Source organism: Mustela nivalis, assembly GCF_964662115.1.
Source record: "Mustela nivalis genome assembly, chromosome: 17".
NCBI classification, from domain to species: Eukaryota; Metazoa; Chordata; class Mammalia; order Carnivora; family Mustelidae; genus Mustela; species Mustela nivalis.
This window is the reverse complement of record NC_139036.1, coordinates 32,646,435-32,670,315: the sequence shown is the minus strand read 5'-3', so window position 1 is coordinate 32,670,315 and position 23,881 is coordinate 32,646,435. Positions and strand designations below refer to the sequence as shown.

At 43.4% G+C, this 23,881-nt stretch overlaps 1 protein-coding gene and 2 long non-coding RNA genes across 6 annotated transcripts in view; 2 read left to right on the top strand and 1 right to left on the bottom strand.

The window, feature by feature from the left end:
- PCTP (phosphatidylcholine transfer protein) overlaps positions 1-20,283 on the top strand; it is a 24,718-nt gene extending 4,435 nt beyond the window's left edge. Inside the window, exons 1-6 of one of the 3 annotated variants that reach the window (XM_082707722.1) lie at positions 765-832; positions 10,814-10,931; positions 13,781-13,860; positions 16,784-16,955; positions 17,881-17,948; positions 19,045-20,283. In XM_082707722.1, coding sequence (XP_082563848.1) covers positions 10,871-10,931; positions 13,781-13,860; positions 16,784-16,955; positions 17,881-17,948; positions 19,045-19,110 — 447 coding nt within the window. In that variant the 5' untranslated portion in view covers positions 765-832; positions 10,814-10,870 and the 3' untranslated portion in view covers positions 19,111-20,283. Of the gene's footprint in view, positions 1-764; positions 833-10,813; positions 10,932-13,780; positions 13,861-16,783; positions 16,956-17,880; positions 17,949-19,044 lie in introns of those variants that run through there. The other 2 variants (XM_082707720.1, XM_082707721.1) reach the window with 2 other exon arrangements.
- On the bottom strand, positions 19,567-23,881 carry LOC309851884. The gene is made up of 2 exons (XR_014304981.1): positions 21,694-23,881; positions 19,567-21,484 (listed from the first exon to the last, which is right to left on the bottom strand). It is a non-coding gene; the product is annotated as an uncharacterized lncRNA (long non-coding RNA).
- LOC309851879 overlaps positions 23,435-23,881 on the top strand; it is a 78,789-nt gene continuing 78,342 nt past the window's right edge. For both annotated transcript variants that reach the window (XR_014304973.1, XR_014304974.1), the window contains exon 1: positions 23,435-23,514. This is a non-coding gene — a long non-coding RNA (uncharacterized lncRNA). The remainder of the gene's footprint in view (positions 23,515-23,881) is intronic.

The following is a 23,881-nucleotide window of genomic DNA, read 5'->3' as shown; positions in this document are numbered from 1 at the left end:
ATGGACCTGTGCTCTTTTGCTTTTGTGCCTGTGAGCTGAGGCAGTGCCTGGCTTCGTACTGTGTATTGTTTTCATTGTGCATTTTTCCGTAGCAGGGCCCGCTTCCCTCTGGTTGGGAGGATTTCAGTGGTCTTTAGAATAGCTCCCACCCTTACTAAGCATAGTATATGTCTTATACTATGGTTGAACTGCTCTGTGATGAGGGGGAGGTCATGCTACACTGATGTAAATCACAGGTGCTCCCAGGTAACTGCTCTAAAGTTTAAAGGGCCATGGGATTCTACTAGGTGTGCCCTTGGGCCTCAGCAGCTAGGATGAAGGGCCATCCATGGCCACTTTGAATTCCATCTGTATTAAAATAGCAAGAGGCTCTGTTGGGTCAGGGTATGAGCCCTTTCCTAGAATCCTTACTGGGTTCTAGCAGCATTATTTGCTGTCTGGCCCACTTTGCTTAAAGCTTCATTTTCTTTCCAGGTTGACTCCCATGTTTTACCTTACTCCCAGAAAGGAATTCCTTCTAATTTCTAGTTAAGAAATCTTTTCCTCTGAATACCACATCTTATCAAAAGTGAAATTACCTTGCCTCACAGTCTGGGTAGACCTGCACCTATCTGCCCCAAAGCCCTTTATCTGTCTTATGCGCCAGTGGTGTTTAATTCACTCTTCATGTTACTGTTACATGTCTTTTCTTCTACCCACCCAAGCCATTTTACCCACATGAGTGCATATGGCCTTGGGTCCTCAGGCCAAGGTCCAGCTGGGGGTCAGACCGGAAGACCGGGGCCCCTCTGTCAATCTTCATCTTGATTAATCTACCTGACCATTTGTGCAGGTGAGTTCAGGTAAGGTTTTTTACTGTTGTCTTTGCTTTCCAACAACTGGGATAAACAGAGTGGACTTATCTGGGACCCTTTAATGTTGAAGGGCCACCAGGGGGTCCCTAACTTTCGAAGATGCTGTATTAAGCCTTTTGCCTCAACCCCATCAATATCTGCTTCATTCATCCTGTTTCTAAAGAGCCATCTAAAGATTTTGACTCTGTTGAGATGAGTGCCTTGAGTCCCCCCATCTTTCCCCATTTTCTTGTTAATTACTCTAATTTTTAAAAAGATTTTATTCATTCATTTGACACAGAGAAGGATCACAAGTAGGCAGAGAGGCAGATAGAGAGAGGGGGAAACAGGCTCCCCACTGAGCAGAGAGCCCGATGCGGGGCCTGACCCTGGAACCTGAGACCATGGCCCGAGTCGAAGGCAGAGGCATAACCCACTGAGCCACCCAGGCACCCCTAGTTATTCAAATTTTTCTTGGCATCTGTAAGACCCATAAAGGGAAACTGAGATGGGTAATCTGGTAAATCTTCTTGGGTTGCTCGAGTTTTGCGGGAGTAAATTTACATGTAGTACTCATGCAAAAGGGACCCTCTTTATCGAAGTGTTTACCATGATTTGTGTAAGGAGCATGTTCTTTTTTTTTTTTTTTTTTTTAAGATTTTTATTTATTTATTTGACTGAGAGAGAGAGACAGAGAGAGAGGCAGAGAGAGAGTGCGTGCACAAGCAGTGGGGGAGGTGCAGAGGGAGAGGGAGAAGCACACCTCCCACTGAGCAGGGAGTCAGATGCAGGGCTCAATCCCAGGACCCTGGGATTGTGACCTGAGCCAAAGGCAGATACTTAACAGACTGAGCCACCCAGGCGCCCCAAGGACCATATTCTGTAGATGAGTATCCCCATTGTAATAAAGCCAGGCCTACATCTGGATGATGTTTAGCCATTTATGTTGGTCCAGCCTGAGCTCTGATGATGATCTTTTATTACATGTTTTGAAAAGGTTGAAGTAAGTATAGAGGCATTTGAGTTTTCCACTGTAACAATTAAATTATATTTTAAAATTTAAAAAGATTATAGCTTTTTTTTTAAAGTAGATAACTAATTCTGAATCATGTTCTTGGACAGATGGCTACTTTTGATATACAGTATTTTGATACTTTTTAATTTCCTCCTTTCCTATTAAATCACAGAATTTTTGGACTTTGAAAGTTTCTTTGAAACCATTCTGTCCAACACCATCATCTTTTCCTTTCACTTCTTTTCTGTGCTCCCTTTGCCTGCTCTGTTTCCATTCTCTTTTCTCTTTTTCTCCTCCCCAGGTAGTAATATGAATAACTTACCTTTACATGGTGATTTAATTTAATGCTGTCACGTGTTAAGTTTCCTTTATCCCTGTAAACCAATCTGGAAGGTAGGTAGGGACAGGCTTATTTACCTATTTTATAGTTAGAAATAAGACCCAGAGTCATGAAGTGAGCAGCACGAGACCCTGTGACTGGTAACTAGACACGAACCAGCCTACTTTGGTAAGCTCAGCACCAGATTTACAGCTTGGTTCAAGGCAAGAGCTACTTTCTGGAGACTGGGGGAAACCAGCCCAAAGCTGCCATGTGGTATGATGGGAAGAACATGGGTTTTGGAAGCAGCTTGTCCTGGGTTAAAATCCCCATTATGTCCACTATCATCCATCTTTTCATTCAGAGAATGTTCATTAGATGCCTCCCATCCCTCACAGGCACTGGGGATAAGCAGTGAACAGGAAGACGCACACACTGTTTGAACGAATGACACTCACTGATGAGAGTAAACGCATGGTATATAATGAAATGTTGGGTGAAAAATGCTATGAATAAAGTAAACTGGCATGAAGGGATAGAGAGGTGATGTGGCGGTGGTAGCTGTGGGCAATGTGATGTGTTTAAGATAAAGGAATCTGGAGAGCCCCTCTGCAGAGGTTAACATTTGAGTGGAGATAGGAATGAAGTGGGAGATGGCATCATGCAACTTTCTGGAGCAGAAAGGTACCAGACAATGTTTGTCAAAGCTCACGCACATTAGAATCACCCAGGAAGCTATAAAGACATAATCACCCCATCCTGGAATCCCAGGTTTAATTGATCTGGGTTGGGGCTTGGGTAGTCCTTTGGAAAAATTCCCCTTTCATTATTGGGGCTCATCTACTTTTTCCCCCCTACTTTTGTGTGTGTTTGAAATTCTTCATAATAAAATGATTTGTTGTTGTTTTTAACATTAAGCCTTCCCATGAGATTCAAATGGACATGCTGTTTTAAATCACCAGGGTGGAGGGAATGCTGAGTGTGAGTCCCTGAGCCAGGCTGAGCTTGCTATGTTTTCCTGGGAGAGCCAGAAGGATACAGATGGGTAAAGCTAGGGTTGGAGACTAGCCAGGAGCCAGGCCCCACTTTTTAGCAGGGTGATAAAGTTACTTTTTCTTACAAAACAAGGGCAGTATTTACCTTTCAGGATGATACTGACCTCTCAGCAGTCATGAAATGAAATGATATACGGCAGTGTGGTACTCAGACTTCAGCATGCAGCAGAATCACCCAAAGGGTCTGTTAAAATGAAGAATCCAGACTCCACTCCCAGTTTCTGGTTCAGTGGATTGGTATGGGGCATGAAAGTTTGCATTATATTTCTTTTTCTTCTTCTGTTGGTGTTTTATTTCTAACCAGTTTCCAAGTGCTGCTGAAGCTACCAGTCCAGCGACTACACTTTGAGTATCACCGATGTATGGGACATCCAGCATGGTGTTGAGGGACAGAGGGTGGGGGTTCTGATGTCAAGAGGAGGGGAGTACCTTACAGAAGATGTAGAAATGGAAAGGTGAGAGTGGAAAAAAGGAATATTGTAAGACAAAAGCAACGTCCAATTGATGTCTCACTCTTCTTGATTTTTAAGTTAGTGGCCACTTGGGAGTGAATGTTGACCTCTGAGCTGTGCTGAGCAGTCAGTCCCGCGGGTAGAGAAGGGCCACAGGCCACTTACAAAAGCATTCCCAGTGATCTACAGTCAGGTCTTGTTGGAGCTTTGGGCTGTGTTACCATCCCAGTGGACCTTGTGACATGCCAACAGACAGTCTGAAAGCAGTCTGCAGGGCTTCACAACCTCAATTTAGACCAAGCGAATAGTGGTCTGAGCTGATCTGGTTAATGGCTTGACTTAACATTTATAAGTCTGAATGTGTGGCACTGTGCGAAGGGACTGTCTGCATTGTGCCTCTGTCCTTTCATCGGGTCTTCTAATCAAAGAGTGTGGTGAGGAGCAGACAGTTCTTTTCCAGGAACTGTTCTTTTCAATGCTGTGCACCTACTGAATTACAAAACCCCAGCACTCTTAGGAAAATTGTGTTTAGCCAGGCTGAGTAAGAGAAAGTCTGGCCTTTCAGAGGAAACACAGATTAAACTCCCAAAAGAACAGATTTATCTCCGTGGATGAAAAGTTTTCAGTACCACCCCCGCAGGAGATATCATAATCTGATTTGCGTCATGAGTGCCTCCCAGATGTTAAGACAGTTCTGCCCCTTCTCTCACCCTTCTGCCTCTCTGCTAAGGGAAGAGGAGTTACCACCATGAGTGATAGAACAGTTATTGAACCTGAGACACTTACCAAGTCATATTTTACTAGTGGGCCATGTCTGAGTGCAGAGCACCCATGTGTGGCACCCTTCTACCTGGTAGAGATGGAGGCCAGCTCTTACGCTCTCTTGCTCATACTCTCTCTCCCTCGTCCTTTTCCATCTTCCTGAGCACACAACTGGTTGGATGTGTCAGAGCCTCAGGTCTTCCCCTCCTCACTTCTCTCAGGATGAACATGTGGTACGAGATTGTATGAGAATGTTGGTCCCAAGATTTAAATTGGGGGGATGAGAGTAGAGGGGTTAGGACACCCCCTTCTGTCTCTAGATACAAGCCACGCTTTGTGCCCTTACCCTGTCTTTCATCAAATTCCTATATGGGATTCACAGGAGGTGACTATTAATAAAACTCTGATTGTTATTGGGCCTTGGGCACCCTTTGAGAGGAGAAGTGACTTGTCAGTAAGGATCTGGACATTCTGGATCCTTGGTCATGATACCATACCAATATCAGGGTGAACCAGGGCTGAATTGGAGCAATGGAGAGTGAAATAAGGTTCTTGCTTGGTCTTCCAACCTTCTTTTGACATCAGAGTCAACATGTGTGGGCAGAAGGAGAATTCTAGTGGACCTCCAGTGGGAATAGTTTGTTTTTTCACAAGCTCACCATCCCCTGACATTATTTTGTGAGGCTAGTTTATCCTTCAGAGAAATTATGCAAATGAATATATTCTTTTCTTTTCTTAATTTATTTTGACAGAGAGACAGTAGAAGAGAGAACACAAGCAGGGGGAATGGGAGAGGGAGAAGCAGGCTTCCTGCTAGACAGGGAGCCCAACGCGGGGCTCCATCCAGGACGTGGTATCACAACCTGAGCTGAAGGCAGACGCCTAATGACCGAGCTGCTCAGGTGCCCCACAAATGGATATATTCTTGTAAGAAAGGGAGCATCCGGGGCACCTGGGTGGCTCAGTTGGTTGAGTGACTGCCTTCAGCTCAGGTCATGATCCCAGTCCCGGGATCAAATCCTGCATAGAGCTCCCGGCTCTGTGGGGAGTCTGCTTCTCCCTCTGACCTTCTCCCCCTCCTGCTTTCTCTCACGTTCTCTCTCCAATGGATAAATAAAATCTTTTTAAAAAATTATATATATAAAAAAGGGAACATCCATGCAAATGTGAATCTTTGAATTTTAGCCTGGGAGTTTTAGTGTGTTTTTAAGACCCCAAAAAACTTAGAGATAGACCTAACAACCTTATCTTGCCATTTAGTTTAGGATAGACATGTTTCCATAGCTACCTTTGGGTTAATAAAAAAAAACAAACAAAACAACTCCAAATTATTTGTCCATGTACTCATTCAAGTGGTCTTTAGGACCTGTTGTGTACCTGACATTATGCTAAGCCCTGGTGATACCTGATGAGTAAGACAAAGTTTATACCTTCAAGAAGCTTGAAGACAATAAAACAGGAATTTTTTATGTTATGTAGATCTGAGTTTCTGACTTATCATTTTTTTTTCTTTGAACATCTTTTAACATTTCTTCCAGAATAGGTCTCTGCTGATGAATTCCTTCAGTTTTTATTTGTCTGAAAAACTTATTTCTTCTCACTTTTGAAGGACAGATTCATTGGATGTAGAATTCAAATTGATGGCTTTTTACTTTCAGTATACTATATATTTTACTCCACTCTTTTTTTACATGGATGGTTTCTGATGAGATGCCTGGTGTAATCCACATGTATGTTCCTCTATAGGTCAATTTTCTCTTTTTCTTTTCTGAGTTTGAATAGGATATACTTAAGACTTTTTGGTATTTATCTGGTATGGTGTACTTTATGGGCAGATTTACTTTGAAGTGTGGTTTAAGTCTACATGGTAAACACCCATGTGACTCACAATATAAATATGAATCTTATGACACAAATCTTCCTCTCTTACGTATATCATCGCAATACCACAGGAAACTGTACTAACAGTAATTCAATGAGGTTTATTTTTCTCACTTAACAAGTAGGGCAGAACTCTAGAAAACAGTAGAGGGTTTCCTCAAAAAGTTAAAAATAGAGCTACCCTATGACCCAGCAATCCCACTACTGGATGTTTGCCTTAAAGATACAAATGTAGTGATCCAAAGGGGCACGTGCACCCAATGTTCATAGCAGTGATGTCCACAATAGCCAAACTATGGAAAGAGTCTAGATGTCCATCAACAGATGAATGGATAAAGATGTGGTGTGTCTGTGAGTGTATACACACACACACAGAGGAATACTATGCAGCCACCAAAAAACTGAAATCTTGCCACTTACAACAATGTGGAGGGAACTAGAGGGTATTCTGCTGAGTGAAATAAGTCAATTGGAGAAAGACAATTATCATATGATCTCCCTGATAGGAGGAATTTGAGAAACAAGACAGAGGATCATAGGGGAAGGGAGGGAAAAATGAAGCAAGACAAAACCAGAGAGAGAAACAAACCACAAGAGACTCTTAATCTCAGAAAACAAACTGAGGGTTGCTGGAGGGGAGGGGCGTGGGAGGGATGGAGTGGCTGGGTGATGGACATTTGGGAGGGTATGTGCTATGGTGAGCGCTGTGATTTGTGTAAGACTGATCAATCACAGATCTGTAGCCCTGAAACAAATAATACATTATATGTTAATTAAAAAAAAAAAAAAAGTAGGGCAGAAGTCAGTGGTTGCTGGCACTGGTGTAGCTGATCAGTGATGCCAGTAAAATGCTTGCGTCTTTTTACTCTTTATCCTTCTGTTGGTTACCTCTTCATTACAAACAGCTGCTGCAGCTCCAAACATCCATATTCAAACCTGCATAGGAGACCAGCAAAGTTAGCTGTGTATACTGCCACAGAGGTTCTCTTAGCAAGAAAGAAGGTACTGTATGCTATGCGAAATCTTCTGTTTCTTCTGGTTATTGTATTCTATAGAAGATATTTACTGATTCTCTACCACTGAATAATTTTTAATTTATAAATGGAGCATTACAAAAGTATACACCATGTTTTACAACATGATAAAGAAATGGAGACATGCTTAGAAATGGTTTCTGGAGGAGCTTCAGGAAAGGCAGTAACCTCTTGCCTAAACTTTTTTGGAATCATTTATTGAAGTACTAGTAATTTTAGAGACATATATGCAGAAAAAATTTATTTCTAATTTTTTTAAATTTAATTTTTTTTGTGTGTGTCCCAAAATTCATTGTTTATGCATCACACCCAGTGCTCCATGCAATACGTGCCCTCCTTAATACCCACCACCTGGCTCACCCGACCCCCCACCCCTCTCCCCTCCAAAACCCTCAGTTTGTTTCTCGGAGTCCACAGTCTCTCATGGTTGTCTCCCCCTCCGATTTCCCCCAGCTCACTTCTCCTCCCCATCTTCCAATTTTAAGGAGACCTTACACATCAGTAATAAAAACTGCCCAAATCAAGCTAAGTTTTATGCTTTTTTCCCTATCAAATTGTTTGTATAAACAATGGTACCCAATCCTTTTGAGATGCTCCTGTGCTACTGGCAAGAGTATAAATTGGTACAAACTTCTTAAAGGTTTATAAGCATAAAGAACCTTAAAATGGTAATAACCTCTACCCCCAAACTTCTAAGGAAGTTTTTGTAATGAAAAAATTAGAATTGTGGACAAACTTGGTCCATATGAAATGATAGATTATTCCAGGAATATTTATATTTTAAAAATACTGGGGATGTTGACTCATGAGAAGCATTAAAGTAGGTTTGATCTCTCCATAGCTTGTTAAAAATAAGAATACAAGTTCAAACTGTGTCATTCCCATTTTGTAACATACACAAGTATTTATGTGCTTAAATATGTCAAATATTAAAGTAGGTCTTTGTGGATTATGGAGTAACATGCCATTTTTATTTTCCTTACTCTCTTTTTTTGGCATGTTCTACTTCTCCCATAATGAATATTATTTCTACAGTTATAAAAAATTCTGTTTTTAAAGACAATTTGCTGAGATCCTTTGTAGGAAGAAATAATGGGTGAAAAAGTGCCTTGATCCAAGAATTTGGGTGGCCTCTACATTACTTGAAAAGAACATTTAACTGATAAGTGAGGGAAGTGGCACCAAGTATTTTGTTCCTCTGAGTCCTGGCGTTTCTCGGTTCTGCCACGAAGGGAGTGTTTAAAGCAAAGTGTAACAATAGTTCATTCTTCTGTATTCACGTAAATCACATTGTTCTATTTTTTTCTTCCTAAGAGGGCTTTCTGTTTTTCTTTTTTTGTAAAATGTATAGGACTGAGGTCACTTAGGTCAGTGACTAAATTCAGAAGGGGGAAGGGAACCACGTTAAGGAAACCGTTTGTCTTAATTTATCCAGATAGCCAGTTAACTCATGTGAGCTGAGATGACCATCTCAACACATAATTATCCCTTTTGCTCAGTCAGTGTGTACAGAAAGTGGGGCCCCAATATGTTTGAATAGGGAACTAATGGTTTCTCTTCCAAAGATGATTTATAAGCAGGTGGGTATGTATAAACCCTCACTATCTTCCTGTATGTGTAGGGGAAAGGACAGAAGAGAGAAGGAGATGTTTCTCCTGATGTCTGCCCTTCCTTTGGGGTTATCCATGGCACAGCCCGTGAGGGGTTCAGATCTACTAGTTTGTCATTTGCTGGTTGGAAACCCTTGGTATAAAGTCATATACTTCTAGATCTGGAAGAATTTTATGAATTCAGTTCCAATGCCATCTTCTGTTTCTTACCAGGTATTTTAATGTGAGATTCCTGAACTGAGAAGTGTATTTCCCTGGGTTATACTCCCTGAACAAGGAAGCACTTGCAGCCTCAAGATCTCTAGAAAGCTTCACCATGTTACCTCTTGACTTCATGTCACTCCTTGGCATTGGGTTTCAGAGGATAGTTTTATTCATGTTCACTAGTCAATAACATTTCTTTAGCACGTGGAATAATGTGTCATTCAAAAAGCATCATTTTTATTTGCTTTTGCATGGAAATTAATCTAAAAGCCTTTGGGGTTTAATCTTAAGGACAGAGCCTTTAGGCAAGGGGAGAGTCAGGAATTGTTAGCTGCTGTTGGACAGATAATGAAATGTGTAGCATGGCCTACTCCAGCCCAGAACCTCACAGCCTCACCTGAAAAAAAAAGGGGGGTTGGGGGGAGACTCTCTTATACCTTCAAATCTAGAAAATTTTTTTTTTCCCTGAATAAAGGGGAGTAATGTGATTTGACACTGCTGTTATTTCCTTTATACACAAATTCCTTAAATAAAAAAGAAGCTGTTGAAAAATTTTGGCTTGGAACTGATAAAAACAATGTGTTGGGTTTCATTATGACCTATGGATGTCCAAAATAGTAACCTGTCCCCCTGAATGCTAGCGGCCTATATGACACTCTCACTGGGATGTTTAATAAGCATCTCAAACTCAAAAGTAGAATTTTTGATTTCCCCACAGCCCACAAATCACCTCTTCCCAACTTTTCTCTGTCTTAGAACATGGAGCTCCCATGCTGGGTGTTGAAGCAGAGGTTCTAATACGTAATTCTTCTTTTTCTCTTTACCCACAGGCAATCTGCCAGCACTTCCTGCTGACATTACTTCTAAATATATCCCTAAATCACTGGACTTCTCTCCATCACATTGTCACCTCCTTGTTCAGATCCCCATCATCTCTTATCTGGACCATTACACTGGTCTTCAAATCTATCTCCTTGCTCCCTTATGATTACTTTCTACCAAGCAGCAAGAATCGTCTCTTTATTTATTATTTCCCCCAATTAAAGTCCCTCATTGGTTTTCCGTAGTAGTTAGAACAAAATCCTTACCCCTTACCCTGGTTTACAAAGCCTTTTTGAAGTCCGCCTCCCATTACCTCTGTGAACTCAGCTCTGACCATTCTCCCCCCCATCCATGGTTCTCTGGACCCTGTGGCGTTCTGTTCTTTCAGCATACCAGTCCATCAGTCTGAGGGCTCTCTCCCTACCAGGAATGAGTTTTCCTTAATTTTCCATGGCTGGCTGGCTCCTAATATTTAGAATAAGATGTTCTGATAAAGGTTCTCTCTCACAGAAGCCTTTCCTGATCACCTAATTACATAGGGAAACCCCACCAATCCAGGCACCACTAAATATAGAACTTCCCTAATATTCTATTCAAATTTCCTAGATAGCATTTATAGCCACTACCACCACCAATGTCTACAAGCAAATATAAGACTCATGAGAGCAGGAACCTCATCTGCTTTTTCATCATCATGTCACCAAGACCACAGAGGATGTAGTCACTAATGGTGTTGCGAGTACAGCTGTTTTTCATATGCTGTGTAACCCAGCTGTCTGTCAATTTGGGAATCAATAGGTTATTTCTGCCTGTTCTGTTTTTATAGCAGACTGGACTTTATGCGTATAAAGTCTTTGGTATTCTGGATGATTGCCCACCGGCTATGCTGGCAGATATCTATATGGACTTAGACTACAGAAAACAGTGGGACCAATATGTTAAAGGTGAGTGACACTTATTTTTATTTTTTTTAAGATTTTATTTATTTATTTGGCAGAGAGAGAGGAATAGAGATCATAAGTAGAGAGAGGCAGTCAGAGAGAGAAGGGGAAGCAGGCTCCCTGCTGAGCAGAGAGCCCCATGCAGGGCTCGATCCCAGGACCCTGAGATCGTGACCTGAGCCAAAGGCAGAGGCTTTAACCCACTGAGCCACCCAGGCGCCCTGACTTACTATTTTTTAAAGTCATATAGAAAGTAGAATCTGTTATTATTCTAGCCAGTAGAAAGCAACCGGTTTAATCTCTACTGTTTCATTTTTAATTTTGGCATGAAGGTCTTGAATCCTAGGCTGAAACATGTCTTTATGATTCCTTGCATACTCTCAAATGCCATTCTTCAGTTTGCTCCGAGGCCTACTTTGTTCTCACTGTAATTTTGTCATCAACCCATATATCCAAGTAGTCACAGAAGGCTTCTTGGAGGAGGTAGTGTCCAAGCTTTGTTTTGGAAGTTGAATCAAAGTTTTAGAAACAACAGGAATGCAAGCAACAAAAACAACAACAAACACAAAACAAGAACATGTATAGGAGAGAAAGTGAGAAGCTGAGAGGGTAAGGGGGTGAGTGGTTCAAGGCCATTTGAGGCCCAGGGAACATCATGAGTAAAGCAAGGAAGGCATGAAACAGCACGGCATGTTCAAAAACTGAGCAGTTTGGTTTTATTGGGTTGTTGGGATAGCAGAATCTAGAGCTAGGGTGGGAGAAAGGTCAGATCCCCAGGGGCCCAGCTTGGCCACCAGGCTACAATGCTTAGATTTGACCCTGAAAGTGATGGACAACTCGGAAAGGCATGAAAGAGGTGATCCTCCTGTCACTTAGAGCTGGCTTGGCGTCCACCATTCAGTCATGGAGGACTAGAACTGCAGAACTAGCCCTGGGGCACTGAAAAGATTCTTGCCAGAGTCAGGGTGCTTGGTTGCAAGCAACAAGAACTTAACAAATGCCAGTGTGAGAAAAGGAAAAAGAATATCAGTTCATGGCATTAAAAAGTCCAGGGGTTTCTGACCTCCAGGACACTGCATCTAATGTTTAAATCCTTTCTCCATCCGGATTTAGTTTTGTTCTGAGTTGACCCAGTTCTCGGGCAGATTGTTATATCATGGCAAAGATGGCCCCCAGATGATCCAGGCTTATAGTCTCACCATATAAATAACCCCACAGGAACAGAAATGAACATTCCACTTTTCTACTCATGGTAGCCAGATTCCCACAATTTGCTGTCATGGCATCCTGTGGATGTTTGTCATGGTTTTGCTCTCTTAGTGTTTTCAAATACCATTCCTGTCTGGGGTGAATTGTGATGTTCCTCTATTTAGGGGAGAAGCCAGATGTTCTCCATCCCAGTCTCCTTAGCAGCCATGGTTCAGTGGTGTAATACAGATGTTGCCAATAAGACAACATGCAGCTTCAATTTGAGAGAGCACAACATGAGCAAGCGGGGAGCATCACGATCAATTTCCTGGTGATGGTAGGGCTGATGTATCTCCCTGATGTTGGGGGAGATATCACAGAGCCTAGCCATTCATGCTAGGGTGTCTAGTCTAGTCACAACAGTAGCTTGGCTTCTCTGGTACAATCCTCAGGTTCTAAGCCCAACTCTGATCCTTCTAGATATTTGTGAGTTACCTGAGAACCTTTACTGAACCACTTTTTGGCCCAAACTTTGTTAGAGTGACAAGGCTAGACTCTGGCCAGACGCACCATCCCTGAGCAAATGACTGGGCCATGTCTTGCTCATTTTCCCAGCCCTGAAATTAATGCTGAGTGAGTCCTGCTTAAACTACATAGTGAGGAGGAGGGGAAGGATGATGCCCTGGGGGAGAATTGGGATTGCTGGTCCAGGAAGGGGGAGGTGAGGCTGAGCGTGCAAAGGTAACATGTCCACTTCTCCCTTCCTCTCAAGGGTTGCTGTTAGCCTCCTGTGGCACCAGTGCCCTGGCAAGCTCTTTAATCCATGACTTGCTTCTAATAGATTTTCTTTAAAAAGCTGAATTAAATAATGCATTTCCCCTTCAGGAGCTCCTCAAGGGGTTCTTATGGTTACTTCAGCAGCCTTGGCTTAGTTTTTTCTCTAAATGGTTAGTTTGAAGCTTACTGCACAGCTTGGGGTCAGAGGGTGTGCTTGTCATTGAATTCCTTTGCTTTCTCCAACTGAGAGTCGGCTGCTATTTGCACACAATATAATGATGGAATATTAAGGAATCCTGGTCCTTATAGCTGTGGTAAAATGTAAAGAAATAGGAGAGAAGGAAGACACCCAGGGTTTGCCACAGTTATGCCACTTTCTAGCTGTTTAGGAAGGATACTGCCATCCCTGGAACCTTCTTTTCCCAGCTGAACACACTGGACTGGGTGACTCAGTCCCAGGCTAGTTGTAAAAGATCAAGAAATCTAAAGAGAGGTCTCAAAAGCAAAACTATTGGGATTCTAGTGACATCTGGTGGTTGCCCTGATTTTAAAACCTGAACATTCGTTTTTGGATGCCTGATTTTGTTTTATTGCGTTTTTTTGGGGAATCTTGCTTGTGCTATACAGTGCACGTGTTTTGCTGAGTTGTTTTATTTTTATTTTTATTTTCTTTTTCTTTTTTTATTTTTATTTTTTTTACTGTGTTTTTATGTCTACTAGACTCTGCTGTTGGACAATAAACTTTCGGCATTAATGAATGTCTGATTTTTTTCTAGAATTCTGTGCCTCACGAGTTAGTGGTTTATCCTATCCTCAGAGGTCATCATACCTAGGCTTAATTGGAGCCCAGAAGCTCCAGATACATTAACTTCTTTTCTTCTCCTTAGAACTCTATGAAAACGAATACAATGGAGAAACCGTGGTCTACTGGCAAGTGAAGTACCCTTTTCCCATGTCCAACAGAGACGTATCCTTCTTACTTGGCTTTCTAAGTGTTTCTTGTGCCCCTTGGCCATAGCCCAATGGTAGCATGCCCAGCAGGTGTGGACAGCATTGTCCTTGATTCTTGTAGAAGCATATGCTAAAACTGTTGCTTCTTATGTGACTTTTGGAGACCTCAGTGTGTGATGTCTAGGCTTGACCATGTGGAGCCTCTGTGATTGTGGTCCTGGAGGGCAGCTCAAACTTTCCTGAGAGGTGTTCTAAGGCTTGAAATTTGGGGGCCACAGAATCGGGGACCTGGAAAGAACTTTTTATAGAGTGTTTAATACATTCCCTCAATCCAGAGGTAGAAGTGGGCACCCAGAGAGATCAAGTGATGGAGGCGTAAGTATAGATGATTATTGGCCAAATGGGAACTCGAATTCAGGCCCCACTTTCCAGCTCTCCCCTTCTCCCCTCCTGTTTTATTGATCCCACATGATCCCTACTTGACCGTTGGCTCTGCAGATTGCGTGTATGTTTCTTCCCCTCATTTACCATTAAAACAGTTGAATGGAATGTGGGAAGTTTTAGCTGACATTCCAAGGTTCTAAGAAGCCCTCTCAGTACTAGCCTAGGAAGGGGGATGCAAATCTGAGGACAAGCAGGGAGGGGGCAGGGTGACTGATAGGTGAGATTTCCACTCCTTCACTGTCCTCTTCAATCACAGCAGCAGGGTATGTTATACACTGAATTTCCACAGAAGATCCTGTCAACAAAGGGTTGTGTGGATTAAAAAAAATGTTTGGAAACCACCCAACTGGATGATCACTGGGATCTCTTCTAGCTTTAGCTTTGTATAAGTCTGTATTTCCTACATAATTATTCTCTGGAAAGAGAAGGAGCGTGTTGCTGTGTTTTATGTATATTGCTTGTATGTGTTTTTGTGTCTAAATCTATGTGTTTTCCTTGGACCCAACTAGATTATAAACTCTATAAGGACTTATTTCTTATTCACATACTGCTAGGTATGTATTTCAACCAATTGTGGATTAAGTAATCCCTCAGATTTTATGTGGTTTTCCCTGATCCTGCCAACATCTGTGCAAAGTAAGAACCATCATCCTCATTTCACAGTTAAGGAAACTGAGGCAAAGAGAAGTCCAGAACTTTGCTCTGGTTAACAACTAGTGGGTGGTAGAGGCAGGTTTGGAAGCACATCTAGTTATTTCCAGAGGTGGTGACCTTGATCAGGCGGTGACCATGATCCCATCTCTCTGACCTCAGTGTGACACTGGTGGTTAGGTGTTAGGGTAGATACTTGGGACTACTTCAAGTTCTATGTATTTGGTTTTCCAATACCACACAATCTGATGATGAGTTTTTTAACCTTTCTATGTGCATGTCTCTCCACTAGTGGTTAAATTTTTGAGAACAGAGAATAGTGCAGAGGAAAAGAACATTCGTTTGGAACCAAAGATCCCAGACTGAAAGTGAGCTCATTCTCTGATTTGTTGTGTGACTTTGGAAGTCCCTTCACTTCTCCGGGCCTCAGTGAACTGGTGGTTCTCTGGTCATAAGCCCTCTGGTAGGCTGGACCTTTCAACTTTTTGAAGACTCTGCCAAGTTTTAATCAATATATCAGGTTGATTTTTCCTCAATGAAGTGTCAGGTGATACCTGTCACATGAGATGAGCAAGTTTTGGGAGAAAGTGGGACAATTTTTGTTTTGAGGAAAATGTAAAAGGTCTTGATGTCAGAAATCCAGAGCCAAAGCAACATCATATCTCCCGCAAAACATTTAAGAGCTTTACTTGTATGTCCCCAGAGTCGGGGGCAGTAGGATATTCTGCAGGGTGCCTGAGTGAGGGCTGGGACTCGTGGGTGCTGCAGAGATTCTGCGGTGGCATGGGGCTATGGTTGCTGCTGTTACAGTGAGTGTATTACGTAATACTTAGAGTTTTAAAAAAATTATTATTGTTTAGGCTTTGAATTCCTTCTAGTGTGAAACCTAAAATTCTGTTGAGGTCTGTCCAGCTATGAAAGTCTAGCTAGGTTTCAGAGCCAGATCTGGGTTTGCACTCAGGTTCCAGTTGAGCGATGGGATCTTTGGCAAATTTCTTTACTTCTTGGAGCTTCAGTATTGTTATCTGTAAGATGAGGATACTTACACCAAATTCAGAGGGACCTTTTCAGAATCAAAACTGATGCTATATGTAAGGCTTATGGTAAGGGCTTAATAGATGGTAACTCTCACTGTTTCTTAGGAGTCAGTTGCCTTCCCTATTATAGTACCATAGACATAGTGAGTGCTCTGTGTTTATAGAGATGAAATGGTTTGGTTATTCTTGGTTAACCAATGTTAACCCAGAGAGGACTTCTGCTTACTGAATACTCAGGTTCTCACTCTTCCTCTGACCACTAGGTGTAAGTAACATTGCTTGACCATCTTCTGTGCATAGAGGTCACTAACCAGGGCTTTGCGGGAGGGCAGGACAAAGTGAAATGACTCCAGTGTTTATCGAGTACTTGTTCTGCCCCAGTCTTTCTCCAGTGCCCCCACTAAGCTTGCCTGCTGGGGAATATAGCCCTCTTTTCCTACAGAGGGAAACTCAGCTTCAGAAAAGTTGAGTAACAAATGCAGAATCACACTGTTGGTGAGCAAGCAGTCCCTCGTATCTCATAGTGCCTTCTTAAAGAAAGGAGGAGTAGTTTCCCTGTATAATTGAAAGCCTCAAGGAATCATTCCCAAGTAGGTAATGCATGCTGTCAAATGAGAATATCAGGTTGTATGGGGCCCATCTTTCAGTGCAGGTAGGGACACAGGGCTGAGAAATGGAGGAACCATTAAAGGGAGCAAGGGCCAGTTGGGAGGAATAGAATCATCTCACTTTGCTTCTGGCTTGTAGGGTTTCCTTTCGTTCATCTGAAATGCTGGCATTGATATCATGCCTTGACTAACAGTATAGTACATCTACATCCGGCAGCGGCGAGACCTGGACATGGACGGGCAGAAGATCCATGTAGTCCTGGCCCAGAGCACCTCTGTGCCACAGATTCCTGAGAGGTCTGGTGTGGTCCGGGTGAATCAGTATAAGCAGAGCCTGGTGATCAAGAGCGATGGCAAGAAAGGGAGCAAAGGTAAAGCTGGGGAGCGTGTTGGCAAAGCAGCTGGGGCCACCATATGTAGGCCATACTGACTGTTAGGCATGTAAAATGCATGATGCTTATTCTCTGAGGTCAGAGAACGGGCATGAGTATAAAACAAACAAGGAATCAAAACCTGGGGATAGACTTAGTTTACCCCTAGAAACCTGGCTTGAGTGCATGGTAGATGTTTAAATCTGACTCAACCCATTCTTTATTGACTCTTGCATTGCCCAGAGGAAATCAAACCATGAGGTGTAGAAATTCACTTCAGGCTCGTTGTGGGGATACATACATCAGGCTTCAGGGGTGGGGTGGCAAGGGGGCTGGCATGACTGCCCCTGAGGACAGAGCTCCTGCTCAGCAGACTCAGGACCTGCCTGCCTCGAGTTCCAGCCGCACAGAGAAAAGCTGTGAGTAGAGCAGGGGCAGCCAGCCACTCGCCCTACGGGAATCAGTGTGGCTTTGTATGTGAGGCAATGTCTGAACCATAATACTGAAGCTGTTCAGATCTGTCACCTTGGACATGCCACCCAACTGCTCTGAGTCTTCATGTTGTCCTTTATAAGTGGGGGTTTAATCTTACCAACTCCCTTGTACTATTAAGATAATTAATGAGAGAAATAATTAAGGGAGAGACTATATCCAAGTGTCTAGCACTTGACAGGCATTTAATAAGTAGCAGCAAAATGTGCATGTGTCTATGTTTTCAAAACTGTGTGTGTATATATGTGTGGGTGTATACACCCACACACATACATATATACATATTCTGGGAGGCAAGGCAGAGGAGAGAAGTTCTCCTGAATCCCATGTTCCCTCCCTCCTTACTTTTGGGACCTGAAGACAGAGGGAGAATCTTTGCAGGGTTTATTGTTGTCTTTCTAACATTTTTCCTCTTCCTGATTTTCCTTTCTAGTTTTCATCTATTACTTCGATAACCCGGGTGGCCAAATTCCTTCCTGGCTCATTAATTGGGTTGCCAAGGTGAGATCCCAGGAGGCAGGCGGGGGGAAGTGTGTTTGACAGATGTTGACTTAGCCCACAGGGCTGTCAGACAGAAGAGACACTGTGTCTCGGGCCTAATGAGGCTCTTTTATGAAGCACCTTGGCTGAGTGACTACAGTTGGGTCTAAGGTTGCCAACACCCAGGATGTGAAGGCTGGGACAAAAGAGAAGAATCCTTAGCTGGAATGTTAGACCCTTCCTACCAGCAAGACGCTGCCAAGATCACACTCTGCATCCTCTGGATAGTAGCCTTTTCCTTGTAGGAAAAATGAAAAATGGTGCCTTTTGAACCTCTGTCTGTTTCTGGAGGGAGGAATCTGATAGGCCAACCTGGCTCAAGAGACAACCAGATGTGTCCAAGCTTGGAAGCCTCCAGTTTTGTTATTGTTGTTTTGTTTCTCTGTAAGGAGAGGGGGCTGCAGTAGGGGCCGGATTGCTGGAGACTGCCGGAGAACCTGGCTTTATGGGAACCATTCAATGCTTTGTAGGAGTCCTACTTATTGCTGGGAGGGCTCAGCACATTCCCTGGGAGAGTGCAAAGCACACAGGCTTTGAGTCAAACACGTGTGATTTTGAGTCCTTGTCCTGCTTCTGTCTGTATAATCTAGGGAAGCTGTTGATTTCTTCCCTGTGGAAAATGGGGAGGGTATTACCACCCTGTAGAGTAGTGGCAAGTAAGGAAGTATCTGTGGAATGTCTTGCACAATGCTCAGCATGAACTAAGAAATAACATAGTCTACCCTTTGTCCCATACCCTCACCATTTCCTAATTCTGTAAAAGAAGTCCTTTCTATGATTACTAGGTTAGAATCCCAAAAGTCCAACCCAATACCATTTCCTGTGTTTTTTCTTTTCAAAAAATAGTCTCTCAAAATCATCTTATCTTTTTACTAGCAAAAACCAAGATACGTAACAGTGTCTCACCTGTGCCTTGGGTCTTCTGTCATGTTCTGCAGAAATCAGACAGTCATATTTATCATTCTCAGAGTCATCTTTGTTTACCTTTGCCATAGCCTAAAGAATCAGGAGTAATGACCATGAAGACATAGAAGTGACAGTCTCCTTTGTTTTGTAGAATGGTGTTCCTAACTTCTTGAAGGATATGGCAAAAGCCTGTCAGAAATACCGCGAGAAAACCTAAGAAAGGAAATCGTGTGTCCACGGAACGATGATCTGGGAGTGCCACAGCCCATCGACGCTCAACTTTCCTTTCACTTTTCTGTCTTCAGAGGCCTGCACACTGTCCTGCACGTCGTCCTTGTCCCTGAGTGTGTTTGCCTGACGCCTGGCTTCCTTTCCCACTCCCCACCCCGGGACTGGCTGCCTTCTCCCACTATTGAATATGGGTCAGATTAGGGAAACTTTTGCTTGTTTATTTTTAAAAAGGGAAGTCCTCAATAGAGAACACAGTCATTCCATTGTGCCATTTCAGGGGGATGGGTGGGCGGAGGAACCATGACAATGCAAGAGCAGCTGATCCTGGAGAGCTGGCTCCTTCCCGGAATGTGGCTTCTTGAAACCCAGAGGGGGCTGCTGGGAGCCCCATCCCCTTCAAAATGGACTGTCCATGCACCAACACTGGAAGACACTGGTTGATGTCCGTATGCCTTATGCTTTGGTGTGCTGATCTGGCTGGGGTTTGAGGTGGTAATCCAGGAAGTGTCTCTGCCGTTCCTACTTGTGGAGGATCATGAGCTGTTCTGACTTCAAACCATTCTGAAAAAACACTGCAGGCCTGGCTAAGCACTAAATGTAATAACCATTTTTTCTCATCATCTGTATCTGGATTTCTTTTTCCCACATCCACTAGTACTAACTCTGCATTTTATTGGAAACTGAGGCATCATGACAACTCTGGAAGTTAGCAAAAGTCAAGATGCTCTCACACAGCACTGTGATAAAGTGTCTTTCTAGGCAATAAAATGAATTTCCCTTCTAGAATGTTTAGCGATATTGAACAGATAATAGTTCACAGTCAGGGAAATATTAATTAGTGGATTAACTGACTCTACACTTTTTCTCAGGAATTCTACCTAAGTTGCCTGCCTCTTCTACTACCAAAAGACTTCCTGTTTTCTGTTTTCTCCTGAATTTTGGTAAGGCAAAATATTCTGTGGCTAAAAGCACAGCCTTCATGATCTCAGGGAATAATTTTAACCACTGTGTGATGGTACTGAGCCTTAATTAGAGGTCACAGAAATTAAGGATGTAAATCCAGAAGCAGAGGATTTATTAAAATGGGATACATCAGATTGTATGTCTTCTCTCTGGGAAAAATAAATTGAATACCAATAAATACAGAATGACTTAAAAATATCCTCCTTGCAGCTTTCTTCCTACCTTGTTCCTTTTGTGAGATGGAATCAATAAGGTCTCATCTGTTTGCATGGCACATCCAACCTAACTAATAAACTTGAACATAAGAATTTTAGGCACACTTGCATACAAGGCCAGGGGCAGAGTGGCCTCATGTTCGGGTTGATACAGGTGCTCAAATGGACATTAAAATCTGGCTACATTCATCTTCAGGTTATCTTTGATGTTGGGCTGTGTCTGGTGGCAGAACTGCTGCTGACAGCAAAAGGTAGGCCTTCATCTTCCCAGGCTCATGCTGAGCCAAAAAGACAGCATTTCTTTCCAGCAGATCCCACACCAGTCTATGACTTTCTCTCAACCATGTGCCTATCCCTTCCCTAGTCACTGTGCTCTCATGGATAGATTTATGCAAATAACTGACTACCTCATATATTTACCAATTTAAAAAATGTCAGTAATATTATCAGTAATGTACCTGGCATTTAATTTTAGATAAATGAAATCTAAATGTCTTTTGTAATAGAGGGTCAGGTTGAAATTTTGTTTAAGTATAGAGTCATTGAAACATATGCACTACAGTACAGTTTTTGAGCAGAGAATTAACATGAATTGATGTCATGCAACCCATATCTTTAAACAGTGTTTGAGAATTTGTTAAGAACTACAAAAATGCTACGAACATGGGGTGTCTAAATATTTACAAAAAAAGAGTTTGCAATAATCAGTAGAGTTTTGACCTTTTGGCATTTACATGTGCTAATTTGAAGACCACAGACTATACAGCATTGAAATACAAGGTTATGTGGGAAACAAAACCTGTGAGCCAATAACTAAATGCCAGAGATGCAGAAAATGTAGAACTGATGCTTTAGAGGTTTTCCTGATTCCTCAGGGTATGCCTCTCTACAAGGGCTGGGTTTATCATTTGGAATTATCAGTCTAGAGAGCATGTGACATATATGCACAGTTCATGATAATGAATGTGATCACCAGCTTATGAAAAGAAAACATTCAGTATTTTAGGGGTTTGTGTCAAACTGCTGTTAAAAGAAGACAACAGGTCCAAAATGGAATCGCTTATGCTAAGCGCCACTCACCAATTGAAGATTTAACCTGACTACAGCTACTGCTCACCGGGAAATGAACTCTTAAACCTGTCCAGTCAGGTTTTTAAGATCAAGAATCATCTGATCAGGCGCCTGGGTGGCTCAGTGGGTTACGCCGCTGCCTTCAGCTCAGGTCATGATCTCAGGGTCCTGGGATCGAGTCCCGCATCGGGCTCTCTGCTCAGCAGGGAGCCTGCTTCCTCCTCTCTCTCTCTGCCTGCCTCTCTGCCTACTTGTGGTCTCTCTCTGTCAAATAAATAAATAAAATCTTAAAAAAAAAAAAAAAAGAATCATCTGATCACCGCTAGTTGGGTAATCTGCCTGATAAACCCCTGCCATCCCCTAAAGGAAAGTGACCTTGCAATAACCAACCTGCTTTGCTGTGCAGCGTAACTTCCTTGTTCTCCCTCCCTTCTGCCTTTGTCTTTTTATCCTGTACAGCTCCTCAGAGCTCTTTTCTCTGTTCGATTGGATGCTGCCCAATTTGAATCGACTTTTGTTCAAGCAAGCTCTTAAACGTTTTAATGTACCTCGGCTTATCGTTTTTTTTAACTAACTAATTAATTAATTAATTTTCAGTATAACCGTATTGTTTTTGCACCACACCCAGTGCTCCGTGCAATCCGTGCCCTCTCTAATACCCACCATCTGGTTCCCCCAACCTCCTACCCCTCACTGCTTCAAACCCCTCAGATTGTTTTTCAGAGTCCATAGTCTTTCATGGTTTACCTCCCCTTCCAATTTCCCCCAACTCCCCTCTCCTCTCCATCTCCCCATGTCCTCCATGCTATTTGTTATGCTCCACAAATAAGTGAAACCATATGACAATTGACTCTCTCTGCTTGACTTATTTCACTCAGCATAATCTCTTCCAGTCCCGTCCATGTTGCTACAAAAGTTGGGTCTTCATCCTTTCTGATGGAGGCATAATACTCCATAGTGTCTATGGACCACATCTTCCTTATCCATTCGTCCGTTGAAGGGCATCTTGGTTCTTTCCACAGTTTGGCGACCGTGGCCATTGCTGGTTATCTTTTAACAGCTCTGGTCAGAAGAGGAAACAGAAGGAGACCCTCCACAGGCTCCTGGAGCAAGCAGCAACCAGGCTCCCCTACCTGGTGCAGCCGCTGAGCTTGTGGCTCCCTAGGGAGGTTGAAGGTCCTCTTGGATCCTGGCTCTGTAGCTTTGCTTTCAGCCTTCTTTCTGCAGACTGAGTCCAGACACCGGCTGGAGTCAGACTGGCTCTGTTTAGAAACTGGACCAGGTGCTGGGTCAGCCCGGGTTTGACTTAGAAACTAGAAGAGACCGGAGGACGGGTCCAACTTAGATCCTTGAATGGGTCTGAGAAGCCTGGGCCAGACTTGGAACACAGAGCAGCTCTCTTCCGGCCCGTGTCTGTCCTAGAAACCGGAAGCGCACTGGGTCCCCCTCAGAAACCAGACCGGGCTGGGGCGGACTGGGTGCCCCTTAGAAGCTAGGCCCAACGGGGGCCGACCGGTTCCATTTAGAAACCAAACGCGGCGAGGACAGACTGGGTCCCCCTTCGCAACCGGACCCGGCGAGGGCACACTGGTTCCGTATTAGAACCCTGCGTCAGTCTGAGGAGACTGGGCCCCACTTAGAAAACGGAGCAGGCCCGAGGTGGCCTAGGTCCGTCGTAGAAACTGGGAAGGCCCACTTAGAAACCGGACCGGACTGGGGCGGACCGGGTCGGCTGAGAAGCCGGACCGGATGGGGGTGCGTCAGGTGCCTTTTAGACGCCGGACCGGATGGGGGCGGGCTGGGTCCAGCCTAGAAACCTGACTGTTCAGGGCCGGGCGGTGGCCCGCGCGCGAGAGGCCTCAGGTGAATAAAAGGTTCTGGGGCTGAACAAGCAGGCTCTGCTTACCAAAGATAATCTTGAGTTCCCGAGGCCACAATGGAGAACTTTTAACCTACATAATAAGCTTCTCCACTTAGGAGGTGCCCTAGAACCAAGCACTCACTGTTAAAGGGCAGAGGGGAAACCTGTTGTTCTCCCCACTAACGTTTCTGGTGGCGAGGATGAGACCCACCGAGACACCCCTCGCCCACCCGGGGCCTGCGGATGGGATCCGGAGAAAACTGGCGGAAGCCCGTGGAAGGTAAGAATTCTGACCAAAGTTAGCTCTCCCACTTCTGTCTGGGTCTGTGGAGCGTGGTTGAGAGAGAGACACAGTCTGGATCCAGCGGTCCTATTGTAAGCTCCTGTCCTTTCATAAACTTTTGTGTTTCATACCTGTCTCATGGCTAAAATTTTAAATAAAATGAAAGCTGTAAGATCTTTTCAAACTATTTGTATATATATGTATAGTGATGTATGTATGCTACAGATAAATTTTGTTGTTGTTGTTATGTTGTCTCTTCCTAAGTTCAGATTGGAGGAAAAAAAAAAGTTTGAAAGAACAAGGTCTCTGAATTGCGACAGGTGAATGTGTACTTAGGGTACTCACTGGTGGTCAGTCCCTTCCC